Source organism: Neodiprion lecontei, chromosome 1 (assembly GCF_021901455.1).
Source record: "Neodiprion lecontei isolate iyNeoLeco1 chromosome 1, iyNeoLeco1.1, whole genome shotgun sequence".
NCBI classification, from domain to species: Eukaryota; Metazoa; Arthropoda; class Insecta; order Hymenoptera; family Diprionidae; genus Neodiprion; species Neodiprion lecontei.
This window is the reverse complement of record NC_060260.1, coordinates 38,898,978-38,920,726: the sequence shown is the minus strand read 5'-3', so window position 1 is coordinate 38,920,726 and position 21,749 is coordinate 38,898,978. Positions and strand designations below refer to the sequence as shown.

General features: G+C 38.1%; 1 protein-coding gene across 3 annotated transcripts; it reads left to right on the top strand.

Annotated features, from left to right (window-relative positions):
• Positions 1-9,278: 9,278 nt before the first annotated feature.
• LOC107217082 (excitatory amino acid transporter 1) lies at positions 9,279-20,748 on the top strand. 3 transcript variants are annotated; one of them, XR_001525555.2, is made up of 11 exons: positions 9,279-9,468; positions 14,846-15,116; positions 17,283-17,466; positions 17,551-17,593; positions 17,781-17,817; positions 18,405-18,588; positions 18,662-18,895; positions 18,987-19,178; positions 19,361-19,495; positions 19,706-19,908; positions 20,164-20,748. XR_001525555.2 is itself a non-coding variant. In XM_015654451.2 (10 exons), exons 2-10 carry the CDS (start codon positions 14,861-14,863, stop codon positions 19,854-19,856), a joined length of 1,416 nt encoding a protein of 471 aa, XP_015509937.2. In that variant the 5' UTR covers positions 9,279-9,468; positions 14,846-14,860; the 3' UTR covers positions 19,857-20,748. The 3 variants fall into 3 exon arrangements, 2 of the variants coding, with proteins under 2 accessions (XP_015509937.2, XP_046592181.1); XM_015654451.2 differs by having other exon boundaries at positions 19,706-20,748; XM_046736225.1 differs by lacking the exon at positions 9,279-9,468 and adding an exon at positions 9,500-9,520 and having other exon boundaries at positions 19,706-20,748.
• The last annotated feature ends 1,001 nt before the right edge of the window (positions 20,749-21,749 follow it).

Genomic DNA, 21,749 nt, shown 5'->3' with positions numbered 1-21,749 from the left:
AACGTTTAATGCTAATCTAAAATACAGTCTGAGAAGTTTCACCAAATTATTTCTGAAAATAGAGCAATTCTGTCCCAGCGATGGTTTTTTACACATCATTTTCCCACTATCTACCAATCAGCTGCAGGATGGGGGAGGAATATTTATGGTTGTTATCTTACGAGTACAGCGTTACATGTCGACGGTGAATTCAACGCGAGTATTCAATGTGTTAATCACGTGTTTACTATGCACCGTGGAGGCTGGAAAGATTCAAATATGTATGTACACATAATGATCGTCATGGCCACGCAAGTCGCGCGCGATTAACTTGCACGGCCGGAGGAGGGTGAACAAATAACGTAGAAAATTTGAATTCATGCATAGCGAGTATGATATTTCCCTCGCAGCTCGCAGATCATCGCCATTGATTTACAACCATTTAAACAATACCTAATTTAAATAATTTCCTGCAACTAAACAGCCCCTACCAAAATTTCAATTCATTCAACTCTAATTCTAAGATGAACCAATGCGCTCCTCTTTTACCTACACTGTGAATAAATGCCAACGAATTGGGCTGAGAACTGTATATATATATATATATATATATATATATATATTTATATTTCTATAGTGTACCGTTCGTGTGGGAGCTGGATTGTTTGTTGCATTCTACATAACCCGTTTGGTCACGTGTCTTCCACACGTTTAACACTGCCCTGCAGAAAGTACGCCGATGTACGTGCGTACGGATATGGATTGGGAAACTTGTATCATACACCGAGTGACCAAGATAAAAAAAAATCACCGATACATATGCTTATTACTCGCTGCAGGTCTTTTTTACGTTTTTTTTTTTTTTTTTTTTATTTACCAATTTAATAGGCAACGCGTCGAGAATCATCGTCTTTCAATCAGGGGAATCACAGTGAAGAGTTTTGACGTGAAAACGTTACTCGGTATTACAGAAACACGCTGTACATACATCAAACTTCGTCCAACCTGTTTCACAGTATAATTGGGCCGCGGCTGAAGTTGGGTTTGGATTTGTTTTTTCTTCGATTCATTCGGAAGGTTTGCTTTTTGCAATGAGCTCCTGAGTTTCTGGGTGATTTTTGAAAGTTGTTGGCGCATTTTTACAGGCGTGGCTCGAAACGAATTGCTTATGCTTCTCACTACCAAGTGTCGACTGGGATTATACGCTCTTGGCAGCTGCAGATGTTTATCTGCTAACAATTAATCACGCGTGGTTTAATCGATTTTCAAGCGCGTTGTTTCCCTCATCTCTGTCAATAATTCATTCACCATGAGTGCGCCTCGCTTGGCGTGATTATTAATTAATTAATCTGCATGAATTGTTTCAATCGATTCTGAGATATCGTTATACAATAAGTCTTCGAGCACATTTCATTAGCTTGGTGGAATGGAGAAAACCGATCGAAATGTCGAATTGATTAACCATCTTTTCTTGTTCTCTGGGGGAAAAAAGAATAAACAGTCAAAAAGATAACACAATGTTAATTGGCGGGAAAAAATGTATGTCCTTATCGCGAGTGTACGCAACTACGATGCTCAGATAAGATGGACGAACTGTATTTCACGTTACCTAATACAGTATTCGCATACGTAATTCGGTTAACATGACTTCCTGCACCAACGTGGGCCGGAACTGTAACCTTGGGTTTCTAAACATAGCGCGTAATTAATTGATATTATAGCTGTGTTTCTCCATATGGGTAATAAAAGTCACGTTAAACTCTATAATTAAGAGAGTAGATCTCAGCCAGCTTCTGCAGGTACGTATAATAATGAAATATCGAACCTCTCTGGATGTTTAGATAAATATTGATGAAAATTTTTCATCGCTGTAAAGGTGAAAAAACGACAGCAAGTTATGTATTCTTTGAATTTGAAATCGCAGACGCTATTCAGAGGCGCCATAGGCGTGACGTCATCCGCCTCAAGCAAATTATCGCTGTTCTTTCTCGGAATATCGCGAACAAGGCGGAAAAATTTGAATCAGAATGAAAGCAATGTTCGAGGTCACTAGTTGGCGTTTCGATGAAAAAAAGCCATTGTTTAAAAGGTCGTCATACTTGTGTACCGTGTACATACTTTTCCAAGTTCAGAAAGCCATTGAAGTTTTGCAAATGTTTGTAAACAGGTTTCATTTGATTATACCCGCCTTTGGAGCGGTATAGAATTAAAACGCACAATACACGGTATATCCATCGATTTTGCTGGTGAACATATTTTTTAACAACAGACGAGATTTTCACGCAAATATCATTCCTTGACTATCCTACTTGTCTCTGGTTCTGGCAGACAGGAAGTTACACTCACAGCTAACTGTAACAGTCTCCGTTTGGTTGAATCACGTGGTTTGTTTGATGCAGCAGATTACTTTCACAATGTTGACCGCAGGACTTCAACAAAATAAGTGCTGATTAAAACGGTGCGTGACGAGTCGCATCCCAGTAACGTGATATGCGATAAATTTTTCTTGGAATTATTAAAGAAAAGCTGGCACGTGAGTGTTGCGTATAATTCAGACAATTACGTTATAATTGGTACGGAAATACGCAGAAATTCAATCGAATATCTTGAAAACTAAAATGCAAAGCAGTTTGAAATTTGTAAGAAGAGTTAATCAAATTGGGGGAAATTAATTTTATTATCACCAGATTAATTGGCAATGTACAGATAAGTTTGACTTCATTATAATTGGACGTTTGCATACACCGATTAACGTACGTCACGCGTGTTAAATTGAAGATTATCTGGTAGTCTTACATTTTGATTTTCATTACGTTTTTTTTTCATACTGGTTCTGTTTTTAAGCTTTTAATTAACGAAACATGTGTGCTGTTTTTTTCTTGTACATCTGCGCCCCAAATTTGCGGTAAAATAATGTCTCTGCAGGACAAGGATAAATAGAGAAAGCTAAGTTGACTCGGCTGTTTCGTATAAAAACTTCTCAACGTGACCGAGTGAAGTCATCCTTGCGGATGGTTTATTCTGAATGGCTCACATGTATAAAACATAAGGTACAGAACGTGTTTAATATGATAACTTTTAGTCTTTTAGACCGACTTGCGAAGATTACTGCGAAATGATTGATAAGAAATGACGTACATCCGGATGAAAACAGATACACGATGAAAAATAAAGGCTAAATGATTGAGGATATGCAAGTAGGTACAGATTGTTGTTTGCTTCGAATCGGAGAGTTTGCGTCAATTCGTTAAAAGAAATACCACACATACAAATATATAAATCACTGATAGCGTATTGAAAGTTTCTTCTGTTTATTAATTTTTATTCTTCTTTAAAGGCAATATCATTTTTCTTCAAATTGTGCAATCAATTTACCGGAATTTCTTGTCCAACTAGCATCTATACTTTTGATAACTGTAGACATTTTAATTTCGACTTTGATTAAGATCTCTAGAATTGAATGGTATAACATGTAGGGTAAGGTAAATAACAAAAATTACAGTGATTCGAATTTGATTTAATATTTACTGCCCCTATAAGCTATTAAACTTGTTAAAATATGCCGAAGGTGCGCGGAACGACTATTCCTAGAATTGTGTTAGCTCGCATTACCTTGACACTGACATTTGTTATTTATAGGCAATATCTTTTTACCAATGCCTTATTGCCATTTAGCGAATTCACAGTGCGATGGAATTTGGACTTTGAAAACTTACATTTAACCTATCGGCCGGTGTTTCATCTGTAGTTGAGATAAAGTGTTACCTAATTCGAAATAGTTTTAAGTCATTCAAGAATGAATCGGCTGGACAGTCAGAATAAAAAGTTAGGCGAAGAAAACTAACTGTTTAAAAATGTGTAATAATATTTCACGCCATTATAAGGAAGACGAATAAAACAAAATTTATAAAATATTGTAACAGAAACGAATCCGAGCAAATTGAAATATTAGTTGCTTAGTGAATCAATTGATCCTTCTTGTAACCATTTTCAAATTTCTAATATTATAAAGCCTCGTCTGAAATCGTAGATGCCTTAGCTTGTGTTATTCGAATTAGCTCAGATACATTTCGATTACATCACAGGAACGTCGTTTCATTCGTGTTCACCATCATTTGATCAAACAAAATTCGTGAGGTTTTTTCATAAATCGTTTTCTCCGACCCCAACTCTTGTTTCAGACTGTCGGGCCGATTCATTATTAAATTCTTATGCCAATAACGTCGTTATTCATTCGAAGCGGACCCAGTCGTGCTGAACACGGACACAGGCGCAAAATGACGTAATAAATTGCAAACACGTCGGTACATACCGGGAAATAATTGTTGACTCCGAATTTTTATCATCTTCGTATGAGAGACTGACGATAGAGATGGACGGGCAGTTAAATATACGCTGTAAGAACAAAGCGGGAGCGAATTAAGTAAATTCAGACGGGTAAAAGAGAAACGAGACATGAACGCCTACGCGGATTCAATGCTTTAGGAGTCATAAATACTTCAGAAGTCAACAACAAATTATGCATACGACTAGCAAAAGCGAACGAAGACACACTTCAAGTTATCCAAGATTCGATTCTCGCTTCTGCAAAGGACTTAGAAAGAGTTGAGATTTCGGTGACTTCCCTGCCACCTGGCGGTAGTATAAAACATACACACCGTGTCAACAGCCTCGTATTTAATTTTAAAAGTATCTTTTTATCGCATTTTCTAACGAATATGACTGCATTGTACTGAAATAGAAGCTGTACGGCTTGCACGAAGTTATCCGTGTCATGGTCGTCATGCAATTAGTCCAAAACGATCGGCTTATTAATCTTCGTTCGGCGCCATATTGTCTCGCTTTCAGCTAATCGGCATTGATGTTTATCATTTTTATCAAGCAATTTTAGGTGTCGATATTTCTACGTCTGTAAACAAACTTGTTAGTCATTTTTCGCGTATTAAATCAGACATCAATAAAACGGCGCGGTTAAATCTGTTGACTTCAATTTGATTGTCCAGAAATGAGCTTATTTTAGACGCTAGTAAAAAACATTGAACCAATTTAAAAACAGTGCCGTTAATTCGATTTAACGTAAAACATTTTAACTCGGACACGTGAAAAACTGACTACTTGGACAAATTGTTACACCGCGGAAGGTTGTGCACGTGATACGTTGGGTAGAAATTCTCACGTCTGCTGAGAGGTGGGGAAATTGTAATAGCACGATCCGGTCAGCTGTCAGCGAATCGCGTTACTGACATTGCGACAATTAGCTAAATGACAATTAGAGTCTCGGTTGGCACCCCGCAAAGCGACCTGACCTGCCATGCCACGTTCTCACACTAATTACGACGAATTTTTTCCATAAATTAACCATGAGCACTACCGCAGCCAGCCTTCTCGTTCCGTACGGATGTTTGTCGTTATCCCGCGTATGAATTGTGAGCGTAAATTCGCACATCGTGGCGCCTCGGATCGTCCGGTTTGATCACGCCCAGCGAAAAGAGCCATTCCACGAAACCTGACGTTAAAAAATATTGTCACACATTGGAAGGTTAACACATTTCCTTTTTTCTACACTATACATTTTCGTTTTTTATTACTTTCTCGATGTATACTGCGTATGAAATATCTATCAAGTATGTGAAATAAGGGTAAAATTTTCTGACAAATCGATTGCCGCTATTTATTTTTTAAGATTTTGCTTCGAATTACAGATCGCTAGAGGAACATAAGGTTTATTTATAAGGGCTATTATTTATAATCCCGTCGCTGCCAGACGCTTGCAGTTTGGTTTTAGGTTATCGGAGGTCTGTGCTTCTTAGTACGAGTTGCACGTTTATCTACACTGAGTTAGCGGGAAGATAGAAAGCTCATTGGTTTTATCGAAATGGAAAGCAAATACGATTGAGTGTAATTGAACACAATTTGCTCCTGCATTTATCATCGACGAATATAAATCACCAAGCAGTTAACGTAATAATGCCGATAGGTATTTCGATTCGTTACGGGTAATTTCTGAACGTGTATGATTCTCTTTATGCGTTGATTTACGTCACCGTGGAATTGAGTGCGTGTGCGCAAATGCCAGAACATTATGAGTATGCACAGTAAAGTGCATAAACGGCTTAACTTTCCACCTAACTGTTGTTTCGGTCCGAAACGAAATGTGAGTTCAAATCCATACAAATTATGCGACGATGACTGACGATGCAGCTGACGTGAGAGAATGGGATGTTTGAATGGGATGCGCGTCAGCTGCAACCAATAACAAATAAATGTTATAGAACTGAACTCGCATTGTGTTTCGGATCGAAACAAGTTAGACGGACGGTTAAAGCATTTGTGCATTTTACTATGCCCATGTATTATAGGTTCAGCTTTGTCTGCATTTTCGAGAACAATGCAACGTTACTTATTCAGTGTTGGCACAATCACAGCGGTTGTTGTTTGTTAAACTCCAGGTAACTTGACAGGTAAAAATTTCGGATGAAATGCACTATCGTTTATATACTCGGTGTACATTATATCGTTGACATTTCGCAATCAACTGTAATATGCATTGTTGAATGATTCGGGGAGAGAAACCCGATGGAGAAATATAGGCTCAACAGCCGTGCCAGCAGTTAATACCAAAATGGTGAACTGCGTATTTCAACTGTTACGTAATTATCGTGTCACTCATTTTAATGCCCAACACTCGCAACAATTATGCTGGTCAATTAGAATTCTCTCCAAAAATTTATGCAGGAGACACATTTTTTGTAACAATCGGAGAAAATATGTATGTAGGTAACGCATTTAAATGTTATACTGTATAATAAATGATACCCATTTTTTCATACACACATTTCGTTAGCAATAGTTGTTCCCAGATTTCGATAACATTGCATCGGTTATCGATGGTCAAGAAACTGAAATGAACTTGAAAAAACCGGAAATTTCTTCGTCGCGTTCCCGAAAATAATGAGAACCTGACTATATTGAAAGAAATTTCATTTTCATATATATTTGTGTTAGGAATTGCAGGCTTAAATATCGTTGGAAAGACAAGACCAAAAAAAATTGATATTGTCTAACTACACTTCTCGCAAAAATTAAGGGAACAACAAAATTTTCGAAATTTTTTGGTGATTTTCAACAGGCTGTATTTCAGTGAAAAATGGTCGTACAAGAAATAAAAAAACAAAGCTTTCAAAGCTTGAAGACTCTAGTTTTTGAATTTTTTGGTTAAAAATTTTTCGAAGCACTATTAGCCATGCAATCCTTGGATAAAGCACGAAGAAAGAATTTTCAAAATTTTTTACATTTTTTTTTTCGCTGTACGGGCATGGAAAAAGAAACAAAAACCTTGTTCCCTTGATTTTTTCAAAATTTCAATCAATCGGTCCAGGAAAACCGCTGAACCGATCGATCTACCGATTTAGGGGGACCTTTGGGGTACAATAGGCTGTAAAATTTTCTTCGAACCTAAGCTTTTCCCCCAATATTGACGAAGATACAGTCGATTATCCAAAAAAAGGCAAAATGGCATTTTTTTGCTCTTTTTTCACGTTAATGCTACCGGTGGAAAAAATTTTTTTGACATCAACCATGACAGATTTTTGTAGGAAATTTTCTGCAGAAAAAGAAACTGCCCTTTGGCTCGCTGTGCGACCAGTAGTTCCAGAGATATCGGCAGTTGAGTGAAAAAGGATCTTTTGGCATTCAAAATTCGATATCTCGAAGACAAATGGTCGTATCGAGGTTTAAAAAAAAGCATCTTGAAGCCGAATAAACAGGCTATGCGACCTATGCATTGGTTTAGCTCGAAAAAATTTTTCCATGCCCGTACAGCGAAAAAAAAAATGTAAAAAATTTTGAAAATTTTTTCTTCGTGCTTTATCCAAGGATTGCATGGCTAATAGTGCTTCGAAAAATTTTTAACCAAAAAATTCAAAAACTAGAGTCTTCAAGCTTTGAAAGCTTTGTTTTTTTATTTCTTGTACGACCATTTTTCACTGAAATACAGCCTGTTGAAAATCACCAAAAAATTTCGAAAATTTTGTTGTTCCCTTAATTTTTGCGAGAAGTATATATATAATGTGATTACAGCTTTGTCTATAGTACATTCTCTGGTAATTCTAGCCTTGTTAATCTATTTGTTTAGTTAAATACATTTTTTCAGCCGAACAAGGTCTTAGGATCACTTTATTGCTGCATCAACATCGAATCAGTTATCGTAACAGTCACAAGAAAATATAATTATACGCGTGATTATCTGGTTGGAGCGACGTAACTAATTTTTATTATATGTATATTCAGAACTGTACTCATCGTTTATAGTAAAAAATGCTAACAGTTCGAAGATTATTGTAACGTAATCACAGCTATAAATTTATCTTGTTATAAACCCGCACTTCTACCTTATCTCAAAGTTAACTGTCAAGCTGTTCTTCTCAGCACCTAAGCTGCGGCAAATACCTGATCAGGTTTCTGTATATACAACAGCAGTTTTCGTTTCTCATCTATACTGCAACTCTTGCCTGAAATTTTCTTCAACCAATTATATAGAGAAGCCGATGATTCGGAGTCTAGTTTTTCAGAAACAGCAGATCAAATGCGATTTCTGAAAATACAGGGGGTATCTTTACAGGGACGGCCACTAAGTGAAAATAATCGATGCATCGATTAAACGAGTCCAAAAAAATAACCGAACACGACTCGATTGAATCGGTAGAAGTTAATTTCGTAAATTTCAGCACGTAGTCTTAATACCGAGAAATTTTTTTGATAAATTGTAGTGTTATTCGAAGTATTTTTCAATTTTAGGTAAAAATATTCATTTATCTTTCATTAGTAAGTAAGACAATGATAATAATCGATACTTTAACCACACAAATTGATACTGTATTGTGTCGTTGACGAGAGTAACAAACCAAAACCGATTTTGAGAAAAAATATTCGAAAATCGATTATTTTTAGTCATTTTTACCATCCTACCGCTGAAAAGCTCCGGCATCGGAGTAACAACAAGTGAGCTTTGAACACACATGGAATGTCCGTCCGCACAAATATCACAAGGATTTCGTTTTCCTTCCTTTCTTTCTGCCCCTTTCGCCGTATTTGGAATTCTTTTTTTTTTTTTTTTCTTTCATCTTTGTACGCGGTCAAACAAGCGTGGTGCTTCTGTCCGGCGAATATTAGCCTCGAGGCGACTGAAACGGTCCGGGGAATCCAAACGAAACAAGCGCAACAAGAAGCGAAGAGGCGAGGAGGCATCGCAGAAACGCCGAAGGGCTTCATCAGAGAGCACTCCAAGCTGCTGTTCAGTCCGAGAGGAACAGCCGAGGAGGAACGAGGTGCGCGCGTGATCCACGTACACCGTTCGACTCGAATTCGTTTATCACATTAACGGGAAATTACATTCCCGGGGTTCAAACATTCATCCCTGAGGAATCGTTCGCCCGGCGTTGTGCACCACCTTGTGGATTATTACCTCGATTTCCTTCCGGCCGAAAGAGGGTAAGGGATCCAACAAATCTGGGATAAACATCGCTTTTCGGAAATAAGTCTTGTATGTATATATATGCACACATACTGTGGGCCTCTGGAACTCACATTATTCAATTCTCGCTGATTTCTCATCTCGTACACATGATCTTTGCATATGCGATCGAATCGAAAGAGCGATTTATGGATCTTTCTGCGTAATGCAGGGCGTTTTTACTCTTTCTGACGCCTCGTTCACAACCGTCATTCGCTGTCGGATCGCAGGATATAAGGTTCCGAATCTAGTGCTCGGTACTTTATCTCATGTACGAGAGAAAAAACATTGACAAATTGTTCGAGGATTGGCTACGTTATAGTTGTCACGTGTCTGGGATAAAATGACGAGGATGTAACGTAGATACAGAAAACGTGTTTGAATCAAGAGTTTTTTAAAGCTTTCGTGAAACAAAAACGGCAAAAAATATAAGCTTCTCTCAAAATTAGCACCGAATTTCAGGTTCTCGTGATCTAAAGTATAGATCGCATTCCCTCAAAATCCGCGTTATTATTGGTTGCGTTTCGTTTGTCACGTTTTGAAATCAAAGGGTTCGAAAAAAGCTGCAGCTTCAGATTGGCTGATTCTGGATTTTTTGAAACAACGTTGTACGCGTTGTGGCTTAAGGATAAACGACGAATTCACGGTGGCCGATATTCTCGGGATAAACGTTACAGAGAAAAAGCGCGCGTCTTTCAAATTTGAATTACAACGCGTTCGCGCGGCGATTTTAAATTGCAGTTTTAAATAACGAATGCAGAAGAGCTGTTTGACCGCTTTATGGTTACACGATCGGATTGCGCAAGTTACGCACACTAATGCGTAAGTATCAAGAGAGGAGAGTGCAGGGCCGCGTTTATCTATGTTGGACTGGATCCCGGCGTTTCTTGAACCGGCAAGGCGACCAGATTTGGACATTACGGTGACACGTGCTCGATTCATTTCGAGGGACTCCGAAGAACATGTGTAACTTGTAGCTTCGGTTTATTGTATCGACCGATGGGGTTGTAGTTTGTTTAGTTTCTTTTAGAATCTAATTAAAGATGGATACCCGATATAAAAACTAGCGTAAATAGTTTCACCCGAGAATGTCAGTGCGTTTTTTTATTTCTTTCTCAAATCATCTCATCAATCAATTTCATATGCCGAAAAAATGATTAGAGACTCGGAGAATTATGTGTGGAAATTTTTACGAAAAGACGAACACTTAATTCTTATCGTTATCGTATTATTATTTATTTATTAACTCGTCCAGTTTTTCGTAAACTTTAATATTGTCTCAAGTTTATCGTGTAATGAGACTCGGATTGCGCAAAGTTCGAGGCAAAGATTTCGCACAGAATTCATTACACGCGCAACGTATTTTGAGCCAAACCACATTGACGTGAAATAATTAACTCCTTCGGAGAATTTGACGGTAATTTTGTCTGTAACTTGTATATATATTGACCTGTTTTCACTTAATTCGCAAAATTTCGGTGAAGCCAGTTTCGGTCTTTTAATAAAATTACGAAAACTTGGTGCATTCGTAAGGAAGGGTGGATCATTCGCTAGACAATGGCTGCACATAAATCGTTCATCGAAACAGAACTTTTTCGAATATTTACTTATCGAGCGCTGCAGATAGAAAATAAAAACGTTTTCGACGAGCACGTGCGATTTGTTAAGGTCGTTGGCTTCGGCGAAAGAGCGCGTAAAAAGCGAAAGTCTTACGCAAGAGAGGAATCAATTAACGAACGATTCGTTGTCATTCAGAATTTCAAGTAAATCGTTTAATCGCGATGCGGGCAATTATCTTGAAGTGAGTCACGTTAACGTAACGAAATGTGAGGAAAAAATTCATTGCATTGAAATTTTTTAATAAATTAAAGGAGTTGACTTTTTAACATATCAAGATAATGTACTAAATTTCAGACAGTCCTAAAGACGCGAAGTAACGATTTTTCCTGATCATACAACGTTACTAACTTCAATCTCGTGAATTCATTGTGTAAGAAAAGCGGGTGCTTGCCACTTGTCTTATATCTTATCGCTTCAAGATATTCGACAGATATAGAATTACATGCGGGTAGATAGGTCTATAATTTGTTATTAATGTCCACTCGCAGCTATCAGACAATTCTTTCATCGCTACTGCGATTTTTGACTTAGTTCAATTTTCGTTTCTTTCACTTGCAATGATCGTGGAAAAAATGTATCACGTTAATTGGGCAACTGCTCTAAAATGAAATGGTTTTATTACGTAATTTCTGTCTGCAGTCGGAGTATGCTTTAGTTGCGATTGTGAATCATTCATCGAAATCTCCATTTCTCAAGCTCCAAGCTTATTGTAATTCAAAGCGTCGTCCTACATTATTAATATACTTGCTTAAAATTACTGGAATTTCTTTTTCCTCAAAAATGCCTGCAACATCTCACACGTTACTTTCGAATCGTTATATTCTCCGAGTGAAGTTGTCTCAAAGTAAGCAATCCCCATTATTTATACGGGTAAAGCTTGAAATAAAATGCGCATACAGAAGTCGAGACTCTCTCTTCAGTGAAAAACATTCTACGATTAAAGCCGTAACGTGAATTTTCCGCAAAAATAATACCAGGTGTTGAGTAAAATTTAGAAAATCATTGAAACAATGCAGACTAGGATAATTAGCAAAAGTTTTAAATGACACCAAATTTCCGAAGGATTCACGTATAGAACTGGCGAGAGATGTTTGCTCCAAAAAACTGTTCCACAGTTTGATGCTTACACAAGACAAAGAGCACGAGTTACATTTCTGTCAAGATACAACGGCCTCGCTGTCATCTTTCTTTAACCCCAATCTCGCGAGCTGCGTTTAAGTCAGACACACACGCGATGTCGCATACAATGCGATATGTGCAGCGGTGAAACATATAAGAATGAAAGAAAGAGCATGCATTAATTGGATACGGTCCGTGATCAAATGGCGCTGACAATTCAGCAACAACAACACTGCCCACCAAGTGGTTCTCAAATCGATGCACACGTATGGTAATTCAACATGTTCTCCTGCAACTCTTGGATGCGATGAATCGATCAAATCCCATGTGTATTGATTCAAATATAACCGCTCAATGAACACGGCACGAGCGGATTAGGTTAGACCCAGGGAGTGGGGCACCTGGTCACAAATTTAAGGAGAAAGATGGCTTGGTCTACGTCTCTCCAGGAGGAAGGAGGTGCGGAGGTTTTCCTCTCTGAAAAGAAATCGTAATCGATCCAAAATCGACAAATTAAAAGTAATAAAGTAAATCTGAACTACGAGGACAAACATTTCAAATTAAAAATGAAACACTTCAAAAGCCAAGCGCAAATTTAAAAAGAGACGATATAGAACGAGGAAACAATAAAAGTGCAATAAAAAAATATAGCACCTTGACGAAAGACGGTTATTGACAATTATTTACAATCTCATAAATATCCACCAGTTTTAACCATATACACTATTTTAAACAATATACACATGGAATGAATGAATTGTGGAATGGATGAATGAATGAATTTTAAACCTAATGACGGCTCATGTGTGGATATATTTATAAATAAATTAAAATTTTCACTCTACTATTCATAGTTTATAAAAGATTTTTAATATTGATTTCGCATAATTTTTAATCTTCAAATAATCTTATACATGATAATACCTACCTTGGGTCCATGCCACACTGAGAGAAATTTTTAATTCCGGTTACCGCTCAGTCCTTAACTATTTTCATTTTTTACCAAAATCGAAAAATATAGTTCTAGGTAGAAAATGAAAATTAGTTTCGTAGCTGTTACCGGAAAGTCTATTATCCGTTACTGTTCTTTCTCATTGCGATCGCTGTTACTAGATTTTCTTGCAACTGTTGCGAAAATTTAATGCTGGTGCAAGAATAAATTGACGTTAAAGCTTATTTAAGTAAAAAAGTAGAGTAAACCTCACAAACTGATTTTGCGTTGCAGTTACCAAAAAAGGATTGACAATAGCGTAAAATGGTTAGGCGCACCTCGTTTTTCGTGATTCCAACGATATTCAAACAGTTTTTTTTTCAATAGCTGTTTTACTGAATTTTTCTAGTTACCATAACAAATGAAATTTTTCTCAGTGCATGCAGCATTGAGTGCCTGCATAAGGGTGAAGGAATCTCTTTTACTCCTGGGTCACGGTGAAGTTCGTATGCAACTATAATGTTGGAAGACGCATCGGGAGTCTTGTGCAAGCGTCAATTTTTTCCATTATTATTCACACAATGGCGTCAAACTTGTTTTCTGCACTACTGCTTTAATATGTTCCTATACGCATGTACAGGGGGCATTCCACGTCGAGTTAGCAGCCTATGCACCTCACCCTCTTCTATTCCAATAATTTTTTAGCATGACGTTAGTACCGACCCAAAACGGTCTCGGGATTTTATTCAGATTTTTTTACGCGACCGGTGAAATTTGGAGAAAAATCGATTTGAAATGTGATTTTTAAGTACCATGCGATAATTGGATCTCAATATTTACTTTTTTTCCGCACTTTTTAGTTCTTTCTGAATCTGCAATCCATTCAGATCGAGTCGTATAAAAAAAAAGAATAGAAAATTTCCGGCATGGAAAAACTATAAACTTACAAAAAAAAAATAAATAAACAAAATAGTAAATATTGACATCCTGTTATCGCGTGTTGCTCAAAAATGACATTTCACATCACAGAATCAGTGTAGATTTTTTTTTCTTGAGATTTTGAAATCAGCGATTTCATATGAATTTCACCAGTGACTAAAGAGAATCTGAAACAATTCCCGACACCCTTTCGGATCGGTAACAACATCACACTAAAAATTGATCGAAATCGAAGGGGGAGAACTACACGAGTTGCTAATTCGACGTGGAATGCCCCATAGATATGTAGTTACACGTAATGAGGAACTAATTGCAAGCCTTCCTCGATTCCTTTTCTCAACGGACAAACACTGTCACGACTTACCCATGCGGCCGCACCTTCCTCACGTTTTCCCGTCATCGCTTCACCCGTTCTTCTCTTTTCTCATTTTACACTTATTGTCACTACTCAGTCTGCCATTTGCATGTAACAGACTTCAATTGCGCGATAAGAATTAATTCCTTCGATCCGATTCAAGGTACGGAGTAGCTTGGTATTGGTACATGAAATTTAATTGCACCGACGAAAGTTCAAGAGAAGATATCCAACCGCGGAATACATTTGTCGTAATCAAGTTCGCGGTTAGTTCGGTGGTTGCGAATGTGAAAATGGAGACAAGAGATAAATGGACAAGCAGACTTAAATTGATGTACAAATTTGCTTCGCATGTTCGCGCAACTTGAACAATATCTGATTTCTGTTTCAGACACCTGCAGCAATCATGGCGCCGCGAAGACTGAAGAGTTGCATGTCGGAAAATCTCCTCACGATTTTGACGGTCATCGGAGTCGTAGGAGGAACGGTCCTTGGACTCATCTTAAGGAACGTCAGGGACTCCGGAGACTGGTCGAAACGTGAAATTATGTACGTCCAGTTCATGGGAGATTTGTTCCTCCGGATGCTGAAGGCTCTGATTCTGCCCCTCATCGTCTCGAGCATCGTCAGTGCAATCGGAAGTCTGGATCTCTCGTTGTCAGGTATACCAAGGAATTTATCCTTTTCCGTGGTTCCGTCATTGCGGAAAGATCGTGCTTGAATTTACCGAATCGAGAACAGAGCAGTCAATTATAATGGATTAAACGCACTCCAATATCTCGAGTGATGTCATAAGCAGATCAAGTTTACACTGTGCGGTAACATTGCCAACACATGCCACGGTAATAATCGCGTAGATGATTACAATTCCAAGCTTTTAAAGTTAACAGGGATACGTCCAGCTCTGCCACACGATGTGCAAATCACTCTGGGCGTCGATGCAGAGCCTCTCGGCCACGTCGTAGATCAAATATGGTAGCAAATTCCCCTCATGAAATTATACCAAACCACTGTCAATACCTTGTCATGAATCGTAATTATACATACCGTAACCGTTTGTGCTGAACGAACAGCTTCTTAGCAGCAGGTAATAAATAATAAATCATGGACGAGCGTGAATTGCAAGTACATAACAAATGATACCGTGAATTTTTTACCCGGATGAATCTTCCCGCTTCACAGCTCACAATTAGCGTCTTGATTCTATCTTCAAAATTACCCCAAAATGTATTTCCGGGTTCACACATCGAGTCTTGACTTGGCATTTCTTCGATGCCCGATCGTTATGAATCCACGACTATCGTCAATAAAATATTAATAAAATCGCGGCGGTCGATGTAGGCGTGAAATCCTTTAGCTTGGGTATGAAATAATCGCTTGTTTCGTGACTGCAAACTGTCGGCGTGAAGCGATAAGCCTAATCTTTCCAATGATAACCATGTAAGGATTCACTGCATGCAATTTCAAGAATCATTCTGTATTCACGCGAAAATAATAAGTAATTATACGCGTCGACGGGACTTTGAACCACATTCAGATATGATAATGTAGCACGAGCTTCGGCGATTTTTACATGCGGAGAAAGTATGTAAGTCACATTTTTGCATATCAATTTTTAATCCTTTACGCTCAGTGTGTCCCACCCTTTTTATTGCACCTTTTTGTTTATTAAACTACTTTCTTGGTAACAACTGCTGAGTTTTTTCATTCCCCAATGGCCCTAAAATATTTCTGCAAGTAAAAAAAATATGAAATTTATTTATTTATCTATTGGATAAATAGCACATGTAAACGAATGATCGAAATTCGTATTTTTCCACAAAAAAAAAGCATCTTCTGCTATTCTAATATAATCATCCGAATGCCAATTTTTACACTAACTTAATACATAGCAAATAATTTTACAGACTTTTTTCAACATTTTTCTCATTGTTGTTTTTGTTTGACCGTCATATTTGATCCGCCATTTTGAATTTCATAATTTCGAATTCAGATTCATCATCAGAGACCCCAAAAACCATGCAACATAAAGTTTTATCAGAATCAAATAACGTTTTGAATATACGACCTCCATATTGGATCCGCCATTATGAAATCTTCATTTTGAATTTTCGAATTTTGAATTCAGATTCGTAATCAGCGACCCCAAAAACCCGTTATATACAAAATTTCAAGTGAATCTTGAAAGAAAAACGTGAGCATGAAAGAGTTAAAAGAGAAATGACTGGAATTCGATTTCCGTTGTAGGGTGTAAGGAAATCGCAGAATGTCTCAGACCTGCACTCGCGTGGTTTTCATAATTATCTAACCCCGTTTCGAATTAACAGCTTAGTTTTTCGAAGATGAGGGGGGAGTAGCGTATAGCGGAATGGTGCGAACGTGGTTTTGCTTCCTTTGTGATAACTATCATGCAGAACGCCGTTGAAGAGAAAGGCAATAGTTTTGCATAGTATAACGGTACGCAGTACTTGACCTCTGTGCAACAGCCAACACGGGTAGCTGAAGTTTTGCAACATACCTCTTCGGTATAATGGGACAAGGAGAATTAACCATCCTCCGATTATCGTATCGACAAATGGTTTACGATCTTGAGGGACGCTTGATTCAAGCGAAACCAAACATTTGTAATAGATAAAGGGTCACAAGAATTTTGGAATTAAGCACTCGGTCAGCTCAAGGTGGTCCACATCTTGTTCACGGACAGTATTTTTATGCAACAGAAAAACGGAATCGCTAATAATTTCATTCACAGATTTATCGGTAGGAAGATTCACTCGACGATTATCATTATTTCAACGGACATGTAAAACGTGTGAATAAATTTTCAGGAAAAATTGGAAGCCGCTCGATTTATTATTACGCTACGACGACGGTGTGCGCTGTCATTCTGGGTATCATTTTGGTCCTCGTAATTCGTCCCGGGGAGATTGGATCGGCTAAATACGAAGCCGACAAATCAAAGGTTCCCACGAGAAATGTTACGACGGAGGATACGTTGCTCGATTTGATCAGGTAATGATCCACCCTCTGCGATTCTTGTTTTCAACGATCTTCTTTTCAGCTAGGAATTAACGCGTTGCTTTTTTCATTCCGCAGGAACATCTTCCCGCCGAATCTAATCCAGGCCTGCATTAGCCAGGTGAGTGACACGGAACGTTTGTTCGGTTAAAAGAAGAAAATATTTTTCATGGTTCTAGACGTGCAGCTTCGAAAAAGTTGCCTTGTGCCTTCATTGTGTCCTTGTCATGTTCAGATTAATAATTTATCCGTTAGTTCCGTCGGTGTAGAAGTAAGCATACATTTGTAAATCGTTTTTCACGTTTCAGTATCGAACCGAGCTGGTGGACCCTCACAATGAATCCAGTGAGTATAAGTCTTGTATAAACAAATTTCTAACCGTGACACAACGCTGTTTATTCATCGCTCAAGGTGTTGCTGGGATCGCGGTCATGACATTGAGTTGCTACGGGTATTATTCTAGCCGTTGAATTAACATGCGTTGGCTGAATCGACTCTAAAATTTCCTACAAATCATGATCCTTGATCGCAGTTGCGCGCAGATTAATGTATAAGATCGTTCTTCCAAATGGTGATTAATCAGACCGAGGGGATGAAGTTTTTATCAATTTAGGTCAACGACATGCACAAAGATTAGCCAACTGAAGACTCTTGAACTTTGAACCATGGACCCCGCGATACGGAGGCACGACGATTACCTCCTCACTCATACACTCGATTCTTCTTCATAAATCGCTGGTTACCATCCTCGCGCGAAAATGATCCAGCTTTACTTTTAACTCTTGGTCATTTCAGAAGATCAACTGTTCATCATCGTTTTATCAATAGTCGCGGAGTCAAATTCGTATGAAAAGATGATCATGAATCGTGTCGTCAGTGATGTAAACAAAAATGAAACGACGTGTTTTATACCTTTTCTTGCAATTCGCCAGTTCCTTTAAGATCCTGGAAAATCGAACACACCTACGCCGATGGAACAAACACCCTGGGTCTCGTGATATTTGCAATCGTGATGGGAATAACTCTGGCCAAGATGGGGGAGGTCGGTAAACCACTATTTGACTTCTTCCACTCGCTCTCCGAAGCGATGATGATCATCACTAACTGGGTGATCTGGTAGGTCGATACTTCGGACTTTTGATATCCGATTCATGCTGCGAGTTGCCGTCAATGTTGTTTTACCCTCCAGGATCTCGCCTATCGGTGTCCTTTTCCTGGTCAGCTCGAAGATCTTGGAAATCGAAGATCTCGGGGAGATAGTCGGTAAGCTAGGCATCTACTTCGCCGTTGTCCTCCTGGGTCTCTTCCTCCACGGTTTCGGCACCCTGACAATAATCTACTACGTCTGCACTCGGGAGCTGCCCTTCAAGGCGATCGGTCAGATGGGTCAGGTTTTGGTAACGGCGTTCGGAACAGCTTCAAGGTAAATCCTTGGGCACTCCGCACTTCCAAGGCTTTATCGTTAGCGTTTGCTCGGGAGGTAAGACGGAAGATTTCACTCGTTTTTCTTACAGTTCCGCCACCCTGCCCATCAGCCTTCAATGCCTCGACCAAATGGGACTCGATCCCAGAATCACAAGGTTCGTCGTCCCCATCGGAGCCACCATCAACATGGACGGTACCGCTTTGTACGAGGCGGTTGCCGCCATTTTCATCGCTCAGATCAGGGAAGTGCAGCTGGGTATTGGAAGTGTCATTGCCATAAGGTGAGCACCGAAGCCTAACCGAAGACCATGACTTGACATTAGATGCCCAATGTTCTGGGTGTCCGTTTGTTGTATTTTGCTTTTTAAAAATGCGCCGCAATTGCTTGCAAATACTCTGAGAATCCTTCACCTCGTTTATAACTGGTAGAATCGTTCCTACAATGAAACGATTGGTTCTTTAGCGTGACTGCGACTGCGGCTAGCATCGGAGCTGCTGGCATTCCCCAGGCTGGTCTTGTCACGATGGTCATGGTACTGGACACCGTTGGCTTACCCTCAGAAGACGTCAGTGTGATCATCGCTGTCGATTGGTTGCTGTGAGTACATACCGTAAAATGATTATTGTTGCACCAATTGTCAGCTCAAACGATTTGAACTGGAGCTACATCAATTATCGCTTCTTTCTCGAATGGAAATATCTTGCTCACCCTTTTTTATTTTCTAAAATTTCTCCCTCTTGTTTTTACGTATTCAAGGTCGTGGTAGTCAGTGCGAGTGAAATTTTAATGAGGATGTTTCGATTTTAGCGACCGATTCCGTACAACGATAAACGTGATGTGCGACCTTCTGGGAGCTTGCATAATAGAGAAAATGAGTAAAGGAGAGCTTGCAGCGGCGGAGTTGCGTCAGCAGGAGGAGAGCGTCGAGCTTACCCATCTAAGGAAATCAGAAGCGTGAAAAAGTGATTATATGTACACGATACTCGGCCATGCATATAACCTTCGCATTAGTATGTATATAATTATTATACATTATGAATACGTAAATGGCGACTGTTGCATGTGTCAGTAGCCACGCGCCGATAATATCGCCAACATTTTTTGTCTCATCAATCGGCGTTTATACATTATATACCTTTCAAGGTTCGCCATATATTTCTTGCCGTGTTACATAAGTTTAAAATAAGTCTAATCACAGCGGCTGCTCCACATAACAATTGATCAGGCCTCCGAAATATAACGGGACTTGCAATTTTATTTTTCAGACTGCAGCTGACACACGTTTCAAACGTTGAAATCGCGAATGTATATATTTTGTTGTTGCTGAAATTACATATGCTATATATAGTCACACTACACACATTACCTATATATATATATATACACACAGATAATTGTTTACCCTCGTCGATCATGTGTTAGATTGCTTCGTCCATTCCAGATTATATCGAATATTCACCTGCAACATCAAACTGTGAGTCTAGAATTGAATGTCGATAAAAAAACGTGTGTAAAACAATTTCCCTCATTACCGACGACGTATAACTTGACAATCGCTTGTGCCTGACAATAATTAGTATATCTATTATTATATCCGTTATAATCGACATCGCAGAACGTGGGACTCAAGAACTATACATACGAGTATATTATAACTACCTATAAATAATACGATACATTTTCCAAGTCAATAAATTAAGTGCCATTTCTTTTTCTCATCTTGACGCGGTACTGGAATTATTATTCTTACTATGTTTTTTTTTTCCTTCAACCATACGTACATACGTATAATATGGAATAGCAAACCTTTGATACTTAAATTGTATACTTAATAAATGTACCTCGATTTATATGACTGTAATAACGTGCTACACACCTACTCACGCTTTATTTAAACTAGGTACGTTTATACAGGTGTACCTTTTTATTTATATATGCATACTTTCAGAGGCACATATCCGCAAATCGCTGCCGATGTGTTCGTTCTTGTCTTAGAAATGTAAACAACGTAACTCAAATGTCAACGATATTAGTAATAATAATAATAATAATAACAACAACAACAACAATAATAATGATAATAATAATAATTGTGGTAATAATGATAATAATGAATTGATGAATACTTAATATGGCTGAATACTAGGTGCTTTTAAGAAACGTAATATTGTGTAGTTACATATAGACATACCATACATGCATATGTAATTCTTGGCGAAGATAATATAGTTAGTATAAATGTATAGAACGCAGCGCGTTTCGATTGTTTGTTGGTAATAATTATATCGTAAATTGACTGCGAAAAAATCATCGTAATCCTATGCTAGAAAAACATAGATATTACGCAGATCGATGGATCTTCATTGATATTACGTCGTTGGCTCGTTATAAATGATATTTATGCTACTGTACTTACCGTATAAGGAAAGCTAACGATGAAAGTAGTCATTTTGCTTTACATATTTGTTATACTTATAGTATATATATATATATATATATATATATATATCTCGGTAAATAGATAAAATTCCCGAGAAAAATTATCTGCACTGGTGCTGAATTAAAAAATATTACGTTCATGTGACAAATTTGAGGAACGAAAAAAAAAAAAGCAGATTACATATTGATAGTACATTGTTAGCTCTCGCCATACGCTGTCAGAAGTCTTATATAGGTATATATTTACACATATATATAATTATATTATATACACGTTTATTTTCAACGTCATTTAATTCAATTACGATTGTTAATCTTGATATAAACTTTAGATTTGATTGGAGATCATCTATGAAAATCGGATACGTTAACAAAATATATCATGTATGGATATACACGCTAAATATTACTC